At 40.5% G+C, this 14,524-nt stretch overlaps 1 protein-coding gene across 2 annotated transcripts in view; it reads left to right on the top strand.

Moving 5' to 3' along the window:
* The window catches only part of GPBP1 (GC-rich promoter binding protein 1), a 59,799-nt gene extending 46,388 nt beyond the window's left edge, over positions 1-13,411 (top strand). For both annotated transcript variants that reach the window (XM_048849903.2, XM_048849906.2), the window contains 5 exons: positions 561-701; positions 1,492-1,656; positions 7,075-7,256; positions 11,304-11,406; positions 12,448-13,411. In XM_048849903.2, coding sequence (XP_048705860.2) covers positions 561-701; positions 1,492-1,656; positions 7,075-7,256; positions 11,304-11,406; positions 12,448-12,606 — 750 coding nt within the window. In that variant the 3' untranslated portion in view covers positions 12,607-13,411. The remainder of the gene's footprint in view (positions 1-560; positions 702-1,491; positions 1,657-7,074; positions 7,257-11,303; positions 11,407-12,447) is intronic.
* Positions 13,412-14,524: the final 1,113 nt, after the last annotated feature.

The following is a 14,524-nucleotide window of genomic DNA, read 5'->3' on the forward strand; positions in this document are numbered from 1 at the left end:
TGGCCTGCAGTACTCCTGGTAAGGTTTGACTGAAATAATGCATCTTGGCTCTCAGAGCTCAACCTGAATTTGCAGGGCTGGCAATAGAATAAAATAATAAAAAAACCTGAGCCTATTTGTTATTGAAGTAATTGAAAATAAACATAGAACACCAGTGCCATTTTAGGTGTCTTGTTTTTTTAAATGAAGCCATTGCCTCCGTGTTAGATTCATCCTTACCTCACTTCAGGAATTTACACGCTCTGTATGTAATGACATAAATTATTTGATAGTGAAAATATTTTGAGTTATTGAAAATGATTTATTTAATATTGCAGTGCTATATACTATATGCAGATATACCACAGAATATTACACACAGCTTTTGAATTTAATTTGGTCTGTTTAGATAACTAACAGAACAAGGTATTGGTATAAGAAGTGCCAAATAGTTTACATTTGATTTATTAATTATTTTCAACAAGAAAATAGTTTTTGTACTGTCTTACAGAATGACTGTGTTTGTTTTTTCTGAATAAGCAGACCTTAGTTAATGATGATTGGTTTTATTTTTCGTTTAGCCTGCACAGTGGAAAAGCCAAACAAAAGAGAATAAACTTGGGACTCCATTTCCTCATGAGTCTTCATATGGTATTGGCAACTTTAATGCTTTCAAATCAACTGCCAAGGCTTTTAGTGTATCACAGAATTCAGTGAAAGAGGTATAGTATTTTTTTTGCATCAGATCCTTTTAAAATTTCAAGGTATTAATCTGAGTAACCTGCTATATACTGTAAGTGAAAACTGTTACATGCAGTGTTGTAGCCATGTTGGTCACAGGGTATTAGAAGCAAGGTGGGTGACGTAATATCTTTTACTGGACCAATTTCTGGTGGTGAGAGACACAAGCTTTTGAGCTTACACAGAACTCTTTGTCAGATTTGTCCGGACTGTCTTCAAACCTGAAGAACAGCTCTGTTTAAGCTTGAAAGCTTGTCTCTCTCACAAGCAGAACTTAGGCCAGTAAAAGATGCAATCTCTGAGATTAATTATTTAAATAGTTAATATTTAAACTTTACCAATGTGTTATACCTCAAGCATTGGCAGTACCTGTTGACCTATTTTGTGGGTTTGGAAGGAGGAGAGGTGTATGGTTTAGAAGATGTTAAGTCTGAGAATGCTGAACATAAAAATTGCTGATGATGTGATACAATTCCAGAAGTACCACCTTTTGAGGCAATACTCGAACACCTTCCAAATCTGATTTATCAGTGAGTGCACACCGAATACATCCACTACCCATGGATAGTTGGGATAAACTCCTCTCTTTATTTTTACTATATTATGTAAGCATACTAAGTCAGTTCTGGACTCTGGATGCAGGTGAAACTACAGTAGGTGTACATTTTTAATTCTTGCTCAGTAAAAGGAACTTGTCTTGTGTCCTATCCAGTAATTTGTCTTTAACTTGCCAATTTTTCAGTGTTCTTACTTTTTTCCCCCCCGCATTAGTGTAATCGGTCAAATTCTTCATCCCCTGTTGACAAACTTAATCAGCCTCGATTAACAAAATTGACAAGAATGCGCACTGATAAAAAGAGTGAATTCTTAAAGGCATTGAAACAGGATAGAGTTGAAGAGGAACATGAAGATGAGAATCATGTTGGGGAAGAGAAGGTAATTCAATTCACCAGCTGTTAGATATAGTTGTAATACATCTCAAACCATACACATATTGTTTTATTTGGTTGTAATGAGACTTTCACTTTCTCTGAACACTTACAACTGCAAAACATAACTTACCATGACAGAATTTCTAGAAATATGAAGTGCAATACAATAATGAGGTCAGGATCCCAGGCCTATTTAATATTAGAAAAGATGAATTATCTTTTAATGTCCCTCAGGTATCGAACCACTGTCCCTTTCTGAACATCACTTCGTCCCTTTTTATAATGAAAATTAAAATATTAACTGGGATCTTGATGGCAGAGTATGAAATTATACATCCAGCTACCATCTCTTCAGTTATTCTTATGACATATATTCAGTTGTTCACCTATGCACAAACTCTTGACTACTCCTGTGAATATTCCCATTAAAACTTCTCCTCTCATGTTCTTATGCTGACTTAGGGCATGTCTACACTACAGACTTAAGCCGACCTGTGTTAAGTCGACTTACAGCAACTACAGTATTTACTGCAGTGGCTGATGTCCACACTACCCTCCTTCTGTCGGTGGTGCGTGTCCTCACCAGGAGTGCTTCCACTGACTGTAGAGGGACAGTGTGGGAGGCTGAGAGCCAGTGCGCTCATCTCTGCACGGCTCCCCGCCGGGATCCCAGTTGCCCCCTGGGCTCTCAGCTCCCCGCTCCCAGCTGGGCTCCAGTTGGCCAGCTTTGTCAATCTCAGGGCTCCATAGTGGAGCCCTGAAATTGACAAGGCAGCCAACCACTGATGTAAGTAATGCAGTGTCTACAATGACACTGTTGCCCTAACTACTATACCGACATAATCCCTATGCCTCTCATGGAGGTGGAATTATGTTTGTGTAGTAGGGCACTTACATCGGCGGGACAAGGCTGTAGCGTGTACATGACATAGTGAGGTCAACATAAGCTACCTTACATCAACCTAACTATGTAGCGTAGACCAGCCCTTAGATTTACTCTTCTCAGTAGGCTGTGGGGCATCTGTTACATACTTTTTAGTGACACTTTCACAAGAGCATTTCAGAAACTAAGTGGCCATTATGGCATATTTTGAAACAGGGTTCTCTCTAAAGTTTATTATTTTTTATTATGTGCAGGACTCTTTGCAGGTAAATAAAATTGGCAAGTCTTTACTCTTAAGTAGCTTGTGATCAAAACTAGGCACAACACAGCAAAACTAGGCACAACACAGCAAAGGCTGGAAATGAAAGTTGGCGTGAGTGAGGGCTAGAATTGTTAAAGAACATGATTATTCATGTTAATTCCTTGCAATGCTAATTATATTAATATTTGTAACTTTCCAAATTGTTGTTGTTTGCCATCCTTGTACAATGAAAAATGTGTCCTGGAATGTCTTGCTCAGAATCCTACTGTATGGGCTTTGAGCAGCAAACTTAAAAGCCATCTAACAATTGTAGTTTGCAGAAGACTATATACATAATCCACCATATATGAGCATTGTGGTATATTTCCTCATTTTGGAAGTAAATTTTCTGCCACTGATGAGAAATTGCAAGTATATTGATCTAGTAGTTCCCTCATTTCCTGGTCTAAACTGAACCTAATCTAAATTGTGAGAATTCACTAATTAGTCTGCTGGTAAATGGTGGTAGCTTGGTGTTTAGTAAATGGTAGGTACAGGAGAAAGAAGATTCCTAGCTTCAAGTCCTGTGCCAAGTGTAATCAGTGGCTCTCAGTGGTTGACCAAGACAACATATGCCTATAGTTGAGAAAAGAAACACCCTTTATTGAAAACATATGGCATGGCAGATTCTGCAGCATTGTTCAGTTTTCTGCACAGTTGTCAGGCTTACTAATGCAAACAATTGGCCCCTAAAAGATTCAAGTTCCAGGCCTCTACAGAGTTCTTTCTAAACTGTTTTCTCTGTCACTCAGGTATCTGGATAGTCAGAAGAGGTTCCAATTGATCCTCTGTCCTTGGTCAAGCCACATGAGTATTATTTCTTTCTTAGGTACTCATAAGGGAACCTATCACATTGTCCAGTTTGGGGCTCACAGGTCTGATGACCTACCTATAGAAGAATACCTCAGAACTATATTAGTCTGCCAATCCCCTTCTCTACTCTAGTGGACAGAAACCATTAAGATGGTGGGTGGTTTCCACTTACCAACACACCTCTTTTTTTCCCCATTAAATTTTAGATGTTCTGATGGTCAGTTTCTGACAGAATGGAAGAGAATAAATTTTGTATAGAACATACCTGAGAGCAGTGCATATGTCTAAAGAGCCCCTTTGAAATTCCAAATGTGAAATGGTGCCTGCATTTTGCATGGATGCCACATCAGAAACCTTAGTGTCGGGAGCTGATCTGGAAATGTCCCTACTGGAGATCTCTGCTACTGATACAGTTCATCATAGAATATTTGGTTAACATGCGTGTAGTCTTAGTTATGAGGCAAACTGTTGTTATAACAATACTTTGAGGATTTATCACTTCAAAATGGGAAAGGGGAAACAGATGTTTAAGTTCTTTCTTTAGATACTTCAAATTTTCATACTAATGTCCACCATTCATTAGTTACCTGGATACCTAGAGGCAGCTGTACTTAATAAGGTGGTTGGTTTTCTAGAATGGCAAATACATGAAGTTAGTCCAATGGAACGGTCTGTGGAGGGAGAGCATGAGTTGCTATTGTAAAATCAGATTTTTCATATAATGGAGTGAAAATTTGCATGGATTAAGGAGTTTGATGAATTGGTTGCAAAAGGGCCTGGTTGCAGTGGGCTCAGAAGTGGCTTAGAAGTTACTGAGTAGCAGAGACAGGTGGGAAAGAATGAAGCCTGCATACTCTCCTGATAAGCAGCAGGAAAAAGACTTTTCTTCTAGGCTGGTACTGGACTATGGTTCAGGCAAAAGGAAGTAATGCTGTTTCTAAGGCTGGTGTTCTGCTTCGTGCCTGAGCTCTTGGTTTCCAATATGTTGGTTAGGACGTGGAGAATTCTTAAGGATAGGAGTGGGAGTGGGTTTGGCAACTGGGATTTGAGGTGGATGAGGCCAGACATGCCTATTGATTGCTGCAGATCTCCTCTGAGAGACCGATTTGGGGATCGTTGGTGAAGGAAAGAGCAAAAGCTAGACAAAAGGGGAAATAGAAAGCTGCCCTGTTCTGCTGATTGCTTTTTAATTAAAAAAAAAAATCACAGCACTGTAAATTTATACAGTACTTCAAAAACAGAGTAATTAGATCAGGCTTTTTCACTCTTGTGACAGACAGGTTTGGTAGGGGGAGTCTTGTCGTGGTGTTTAAGCCCCAGTATAATAATCTGTCCCATAAAAGGGTTAAATTTGGGATGCTGTTATTTCAAATAGTTCCCAACTGATATCTGGCCATATCTCAAGCATAACTAGCGATTTTGTTGGTAGCTTCAACAGAGATTGAAGACTGAATAAACATGGGTTCTGAGCTACCCTCCCTTACCTATAGAAATTATTCATCCAGGGCAGGTTTGAGAGACACTGGCAGGGTGGAGAGAAAGGGGAGCTTGCAATGCTGTTGTGTCCCAGGGTACCTGATCTGTGGCTGAACTCTAGGTACTACTTTGAGTGCTGATCCATATTTGTATTCCACTCTGGGTATACATAAGCTCCACGTACCTAAACTGGAGAATTCCTGCAAGCAGTGTCCGTTGGGCTGTGCCTGCACCCCTACTTTTCCTTGCCTTCCACACAGAAGGTATAACGGGCATGGTGGACGGACTGTCTCTCTAGTTTGTGACCAGTCTATTGTCTGGAGCTGATCCTTTGTCTACTTTCTATAAATATTCAGTTATATATATATATATTTTTTTGTTGTTAGTTTTCTGATCGTTCACTAGTTACTTAATGTTAGCATCCCCACCCCAGGGAACCTTCTCTGTCTCCCGGCATGTGACTTAAATTATGTCCAAAACACCAGGCTTCATAAACTGCATCTCCTGCTCTGGCTCACTTTAGGTCAGCGACAACCATCAGCACTGCCTCTACCTTGGAGAAGCTCATATTTCTGCTGAGCGCAGTATCAACTGCTCTTTTCCCAGCTGAATGTGGCAGGCATGAGAACTCCAGCTTTGGAAGCACATTGTGGAGCATGCAATGAGGCCTCAGTCAGACTTGTGCCAGGGAAGCCCACTGTATGTTGGCCAGAGTCATTGAGGAGCATGCCACCTAGTACTGTCTGACTCCAGAGCAGAAAGGATCAGAGGAAAAGACCCTTTGTCTGGGCCCTGTCATGAGAATAAAGAGCACTCTCTCAGACTTAAGAGTAGATCCCCCTCTTAGACCTTCTGGGAGGAGAGATCCATCCCCATCCCTTTCCAAGTTGTGGCCAAGTGTGCCCAAGCCACAAGAATCTACCACCTCCTCTTCTCCCCCCCCAAAGCCTTATGGGCAGATCAGAAGGCACATAGGGGCAAGGATCCTTTGGTACCAGCCTCTGCACCAACTTCAGCATCAACTGTAGTACCAATTAGAACAAAACACTAGGACTCAAAGTACTGGGAACTGCTGGTACTGTCGAAACCATCAAGTTGGAGACTCGTTTACCAGAAGTACCATCAGAGCCCCATAAGGAACTACCATCGACACCTACTCTGATGGTACAGGCGTGGACCGGGTAAGGGGGATGTGACTGAAAAAGTTGGGGACCACTGCTGTACAATGCAATAGGCAGCCTCAGTAGCATCACCTCAAGAGGTGTCCCTGCTTGATATTTGCAGGGCAGCTATGTGTAGTTTCATCCACACATGCACGAGACATAGGCATCATTTAGCACAGCAGTTGTACGTGCAGCTATACTAGCATTCTCGCACCCTCCTCTGAGTACTGTTCGTAGTTACCCACAGTGGAATACACGCAGGGACCAGCACTTGAAGAAAGGGAAGTTACTTACCTTATTGTGATGATTTCTTCAAGAGGTATGGTCCCTGCTCACTACCCTGTCCCCATCCCTTCCTCTCTGTGTTGAATCATGACGAGATTCGTGGTAGAGAAGAAACTGGATATACAGTCAGTCCACACTATGTGGAGTCACAGGCATCAACCAACGGACCCTAATTGCAAGAAACCTTCAGTCTCAGGTTTGTGGATTGCAGGTCTACCCATAGTGGAATCCAGACAGGCACCACATATCTCAAAGAAGTGTAGTTACAGTAAGGTAACTAACTTGCCTTTTCCACTGCTGTGGGCAATCCAGTACCTCTAACTTTAAATATATTTAGAAGTATGAATAAAGAGATTTTGTGAATTGATGGTGAGTTGCTCCATTTTAAAGCTAATTTTAAATGGTACATAATCCCAGAAAAATGGCAGTTTGCCAGAGTATTACTTTGTGGATACTGTCTCCTTTGAATTATAATCTATATTTAATGTACTTTTTCAACAGGATGATTCATTTAATTTGCATAACAGCAACAATGCTCATCATGAGAGGGACATAAACAGAAACTTTGAAAATGAAATTCCTCAAGAGAATGGAAATGCTTCAGTGATTTCTCAGCAGATCATTCGATCTTCAACTTTCCCTCAGACAGATGTCCTTTCAAGTTCACTTGAGGCAGAGCATAGGTATGTACTTTATATCGATGCCTGTGTTGGCTGTTGAACATCTTTTCCTGAATTCATGGCCCTACCAAATTCACGGTTCATTTTGGTCAGTGTCAGTCATAAGATTTTAAAAATAATAAATTTCAAGATTTCGTCTATTTAAATATGAAATGTCATGGTGTTGTAACTGAGGAGATCCTGACCCAAAAATGAGTTGTGTGGGGGAGGAGGGAGATTTAAGGTTATTGTAGGAGGTGGGTTGCAGTACTGTTAGCCTTATTTCTGTGCTTATGCTGGCGGCAGTGCTGCCTTCAGACAGAGCTGGGCAGCTGGAGAGCGGCGGCTGCTGGCCGGGAGCCCAGCTCTGAAGGCAGAGCCACCGCCAGAAGCAGTACGGGTGACATGGTATGGTATTGCCACGCTTACTTCATCACTGCTACAGGCTGGGCGCTGCCTTCAGAGCTGGGCTCCCAACCAACAGCCGCCACTCTCCGGCCGCCCAGCTTTGAAGGCAGTGCAGAAGTAAGGGTGGCAATACCGCAACTTCCCTAAAATAACTTTGTGATCTCCCTGCAATTCCCTTTTGGGTCAGGACCTCCAATTTGAGAAACGCTGGTCTCCCCTGTGAAATCTGTGTACTATAGGGTAAAAGCACACAAAAGACCAGATTTCACGGTCTGTGACATGTTTTTCATGAAAAGAAAAGGAGTACTTGTGGCACCTTAGAGACTAACCAATTTATTTGAGCATGAGCTTTCGTGAGCTACAGCTCACTTCATCAGATGCATACCGTGGAAACTGCAGCAGACTTTATATACACACAGAGAATATGAAACAATACCTCCTCCCACCCCACTGTCCTGCTGGTAATAGCTTATCTAAAGTGATCAACAGGTGGGCCATTTCCAGCAGGAAATAGCCCGACTTGATTATGTAAAGAGTTGTCACTTTGGATGGGCTAGCACCAGCAGGAGAGTGAATTTGTGTGGGGGGGTGGAGGGTGAGAAAACCTGGATTTGTGCTGGAAATGGCCCACCTGTTGATCACTTTAGATAAGCTATTACCAGCAGGACAGTGGGGTGGGAGGAGGTATTGTTTCATATTCTCTGTGTGTATATAAAGTCTGCTGCAGTTTCCACGGTATGCATCTGATGAAGTGAGCTGTAGCTCACGAAAGCTCATGCTCAAATAAATTGGTTAGTCTCTAAGGTGCCACAAGTACTCCTTTTCTTTTTGCGAATACAGACTAACACGGCTGTTCCTCTGAAACGTTTTTCATGGCCGTGAATTGGGTAGGGCCCTATTCATGACTGATATAAACTTAAGTAATTTAAATATATGGATAAAACTCATGCTCTGATATTGAGCTCATAGTTAATCGGTTTAAAATACAACTTCTCATGGGGGGGTTCTTCTAAAAACCGAATTGTTCGACTTTTTAATGTTTCATCAGAGTCCATAGGACTAGGTTTCATTTGCCTGTACTGGTTCTCTTATGCACTATCAATTTTAAAAGACCACATTTTGGGCTTTTGGAGTTCTTTAGACTGAATTCTACATTAACATTCTCAAGTAGAAGGAATCTTAGTTAACTGTGCCTGAATTCTTTCTAGTAAGGCAGTGACACGTGTTGAACAGTGTTCATCTAAGTATTCTACAGCCTTCCAGATGAAGGTGACTTTTCCAGAAGTGTTTCTTTCTGGGATTGGATTGTAGTGAAGGTGTTCTCTGCGTACGCTATTGGTTTGGTAAACTGAGCTGACAGTCCTGATTCCTTATACTGGTGCCCTGTGAATGGACTCTTCTAGAGTTTTTTTTGGTGGTGGTTGACTTGTGGGAGGACTCTCTTACGTGGCTCTCTTGAGTAAAGTGAACAGAACATGTTTGTCACTATGTATCAAATGGGAGGTAGGGGGAGATCCTTCTCATGGTTTCCCTTCTTCAAGGAACAATTTCTGTATGGCACCTTCTCTAACACACTGATCCCATAAGGTATTAATGGAGTTGGGGCAGGTTAAAGCCTCTGAGTGATACAAGCAGACCCAAAGTGAGTTCATTAGTCCTTGTAGATTTTCTGGAACAGGAAAACTACTCTTCGGTTATCCTGTTATAAAGCTGTATGTTTCACCATCTGGTAATATTACTAGCTTAAGCATGGAATCTGAGTTTTGGTCTTAACAAATGAGTGGATCCACTATTTTGAGCCCATCAACAGTTGTCCCAGATATCTTAAATCTCCTTGCTAATGGCAATAGTTTAATGAACTGCAGGTCCTTATTGCTAACACATTGTCTGTTTTAAGACAGGCTGTACACTAGCATTCTAACTTTCTGACTGTGGTCCAGCTTCCATCTCTTGGTCTTTTGCTTCCAGTCTGTTTTTCCTTGTTGCCATACTTCTGGAGAGAAACTGGGAGCTAAATAAACCCTCAGTTCATTTTTAGACTGATAGAGCACTATTGTCAGCCCTAGAAAATAGATCATATGGTTTATTCTATGAGTGATCAGAAACAGGGATGCTGTCTATTATCTGAACATTATGTCCTTGCCTCCTCACTCACGATGGCATGAGTGGTGGTGGTCTCTTTGTGAAAAGTAGATTTTTATGGGTATCTCTTCAGTGGGCCTCCCTAGTTAGCAGTTTATCTCTGCATGTGTAAATCATAGAATATCAGGGTTGGAAGGGACCTCAGGAAGTCATCTAGTCCAACCCCCTGCTCAAAGCAGGACCAATCCCCAACTAAATCATCCCAGCCAGGGCTTTGTGAAGCCTGACTGCAAAAACCTCAAAGGAGATTCCACCGCCTCCCTAGGTAATGCATTCCAGTGCTTCACCAACCTCCTAGTGAAAAAGTTTTTCCTAATATCCAACCTAAACCTCCCCCACTGCAACTGGAGACCATTATTCCTTGTTCCGTCATCTGCTACCACTGAGAACAGTCTAGAGCCATCCTCTTTGGAACCACATTTCAGGTAGTTAAAAGCAGCTATCAAATCCCCCCTCATTCTTCTCTTCTGCAGACTAAACAATCCCAGTTCCCTCAGCCTCTCCTCATAAGTCATGTGTTCCAGTCCCCTAGTCATTTTTGTTGCTCTCCGCTAGACGCTTTCCAATTTTTCCACACCCTTCTTGTCGTGTGGGGCCCAAAACTGGACACAGTACTCCAGATGAGGCCTCACCAATGCTGAATAGAGGGGAACGATCACGTCCCTCGATCTGCTGGCAATGCACCTACTTATGCAGCCCATAATGCCATTGGCCTTCTTGGCAACAAGGGCACGCTGTTGAATCATATCCAGCTTCTTGTCCACTGTAACCCCTAGGCCCTTTTCTGCAGAACTGCTGCCTAGCCATTCGGTCCCTAGTCTGTAGCGGTGCATGGGATTCTTCTGTCCTAAGTGCAGGACTCTGCACTTGTCCTTGCTGAACCTCATCAGATTTCTTTTTGGCCCAATCCTCTAATTTGTCTAGGTCCCTCTGTATCCTATCCCTACCCTCCAGTGTATCTACCTCTCCTCCCAGTTTAGTGTCATCTGCAACTTGCAGAGGGTGCATTCCACACCATCCTCCAGATCATTAATGAAGATATTGAATGAAACCAGTCCCAGGGCCAACCCTTGGGGCACTCCGCTAGATACCGGCTGCCAACTAGACATGGATCCATTGACCGATCTGGTAGTGACAAGCCTAACTACACAGTTGGCATGTGCAAGTGCCAGGTATTGTGGACACATTTTTGAAGGTCTGTTGAAAGCTTCACCTTTAGCATTTAGACATGTTTGATTAATTTACAAAGTTACAAATATAGGCATTTACTGAAGAATCAGAATAACTCTGAAGGACAAGCTCATGTTTCAACCTGTGTGCATAGGTTAAATAAAATAAAAGCAACAAACTCCCCCTGTGTAAAAAAAAAAACAAACATAATGAAGTATGTGTATTTTGCAACTGAGTATTGTTGATTGCTTGCAAATTTTGAAGACAGGTTATCTATTTAAGCGATGTTCAAAAAGCAGAATTCTGAATGTTTGTTGTAAATGTCAAAATATTCTTTTTTTTAAAAAAAAGGTTGTTAAAGGAGATGGGTTGGCAGGAAGACAGTGAAAATGATGAAACCTGTGCTCCACTAACAGAGGATGAGATGAGGGAATTCCAAGTCATTAGTGAACAGGTGATACTTACTAAAAACTACCAAGCATTACATTTTCTATTTGTTTACACTGTGCTTCAAAAAACACAATTGAGGGATTGTCAAAACTGGATTGAGACAGTGAGTGAACTGGGTAGCTTGAGATGACTCCGCAACAGGTACATATTATAAATGTATTGTGTTTTGCAGTATGAAGGGAAATTCAGAAATCTGGATTGCTTTACAGGGTTAATGCAGTAGTGTTGTCCCATATTGGCCCCAGGATATTAGAGAGAGAAGGTGGGCGAGATATCTTTTATTGCACAAATTTCTGTTGGTGAGAGAGACATAAGCTTTGTCTCTCTCTGTCCAACAGAAATTGGTCCAATAAGAGATTACTTCACCCACCTTGTGTCTCTTAGAGGGTTTTGGCACTCAACACTATCCTCCCTTCTCCCCCCCCCCCTTTTTTTTTTAAAATCTTTAGAGCCTTGTATCTGCATCTAATCCGCAAAAATGATCTGCAGAAATCTGCAGATTTTCAGGGCTCTAAAATCCTCCCCTCCTGCCTTAAAAGGCTAGGGGAGTGAGCCTTGAAAATTCATAGTGCATAAAATGTCTGTCTATAAAAGATAAGCTTACATCTAGGACTTACAGTAAAACTATTTAATTTCCTTTCATTGCTACCAGTGATGGAGCTGCACAGATTCCATGGGCTCTCCAATTTCTTCATCTCAATCTGACTAGAGGGGGTTTTCTTACCTACATGCTTTTTTGCAGTTGCATAATTTTCTAAAATCTTGGTTTTCTTTGGCTTCTGGAAACCTTTGTCCAGTAATTTCCAAGGAAAAGGGGTGAAGAAACAATTCTGACCTTGTGACAGTTTTTCTCATTTTTAGTATATGATCCTAATGACAAGAAAAAAATCTATTTATTTCTTTGTGTTGAATCTTACCACATTATACATATGAACTGTCCTATGAGAGGCATAGTTGTTGATGTACAAAAAAGCAATATTGTTTTAGTGTAATTCATTACTGCTGTCAATTTTCAGCTCACTAAATGTTTGTTTTTACATTTCAGTTACGAAAAAATGGCCTTAGAAAAAATGGCATTCTAAAAAATGGCCTCATCTGTGACTTTAAATTTAGCCCCTGGAAAAACAGCACTTTCAAACCCACTATTGAGAATGAGGATACAGAGACAAGCAGCAGTGACACATCAGATGATGATGATGTGTGAAGAATTCTCTAACAGCTTTAGAAGCTTGTGTGATCTCATGCAGGTTTGGGGGTGAATTGTTCAAGCCCTCCACCCCCAAACTATAATTTATGTAGAAAAATACCCTGTTAGAGGAAGAATGTTTTGGACTTCTCTATGAAGAAAACAAGGAATATTGTGTTGGGCTGTGAACATTACTATAATTACTTTGTAAATCAATGTTGTAGAATGAGGACTTTGGTTGATCCAGCGTCGACTTTCTTCATCACTGCAGCATTTCTCGACTAGCAATGTGACAATGTAACACATGAGATTTTCTCATTTAATAATAAAAGCAAAAATTGTATAATGTTTTGCAAAGCTTCTGTCTTAAAATGTCCAGGTCTTTAACAAAAAGGGGCAACTTGACAGTGTTTTGCTTGCTGAGTCATTTCTTTCTTACAATGGAAACTCTCAAGTCTACTTTGTACGCAAAAAAAAAAAATATGGGCAATGTAGCATGTTGGCTAAAATGAGCAAAGTGCACTAAAACTTTGTTTTCCTGAATTGAGCTGTTGTACTGTTCCACTTTTTCCAAACATAATTGCTCTTTAGCCCTTAATAGTTCAATTATTGTTACAGCAAAAAGACGATTGCTGCAGTTCCAGATTTATAGAACTGACTTAAAATCAAGAGCTTTATTTGGGTGCTGCAAGGTCCAGGAGTCTCAGAGTGGATATTAACAAAGATTTTTGTTGGAAAATAAACATTTTGATAAATTATTCACATGCAGAAAAATTGATTATACTGACTGGATCTACATGGAAAATAAACTGGATTTACAGAATATTGTCTCAGTGCATAACATCACAAGTATTGTTTATAAAACCCAATTACAGTTTCTTTTATCTTTATCAGGTTGGAAGTATACTGTGACAGCAATGGTTGACTTTTAAGCTTTGAGAAAGTAAAACAAAATTTGATCACCAGTTTTTGCATTTACTGCTAGGTCAGTTTCATCTGTACAATAAGCAGTTTATTTCAGTGGCCTTGTTTAAAATCTTGTTTTATAGTCTCACTAATTCTTAAACCACTGTGGTCTTGTTATATGGTTTATTGGTTACTGGAGATAATTTGGCAGTGCCATTTCTTAAATTATTTGTACAGGTTTATTTTGTTCATTTTCCTTTTTAGATTTTTCCTTCTGAGGTTGTTCCAACAGTATAATTCATAAGCATAAATGCATTTTGATATGATTTCATATTCTATAATGTAGATCTATATAGATATATTTAGGTTTCCCCTTAAAATATTTCCTATTGTACTAGATCTTTCATAGTGTTATGTTTTATCCAAGATTATGACTTTCACAGTGGAAATTTTTTTTTCTAAAGGGCAGATTTTTTTCATATTTTAGTTTTTGAGGTTGGGAAAAATTTTTACAAGTGAACAGAGACTCATTTTGGCAGAGGGTAAAAGAGGAGTTTTAACAAATACCGGTATACTTTTAGTCCATGCATGAAGGCAGGGTTCTATTGAAAATTGAACAAATTTAAGTATGTGTTCATTTGGGCACAGAATATCTGAAAGGATGTTGTTCTTTTCTTTAATTGTCTGGTTTTGTCCAAGATGCTAATAAGAATGGAAATCTTTTCTTTCTAAAGAGAACTGCCATGTTAATATCAGAATCTGGAATAGTTACAAAATGCACCCTCTCCGTCACTCATTTTGATAGCTTAATCTGGTTTGTATTGATTTTTCACTTCATAGCACCTTTCATGCTGTCAACTGCAAACGTTTAGGGCACTCCCCCTGTACCCTACCAAGGGCTTAAGGTGTGACCCGGTTAATTTAGGTATCCCCAATCTTTTTTACCTAGGACTCGGGGTGTAAAGCACCTATCCTTAAGAATATAAGAACGGCCATACTGGGTCAGACCAAAGATCCAGCTAGCCCAGCA

Source organism: Caretta caretta, chromosome 5 (genome assembly GCF_965140235.1).
Source record: "Caretta caretta isolate rCarCar2 chromosome 5, rCarCar1.hap1, whole genome shotgun sequence".
Lineage (NCBI taxonomy): Eukaryota > Metazoa > Chordata > Testudines > Cheloniidae > Caretta > Caretta caretta.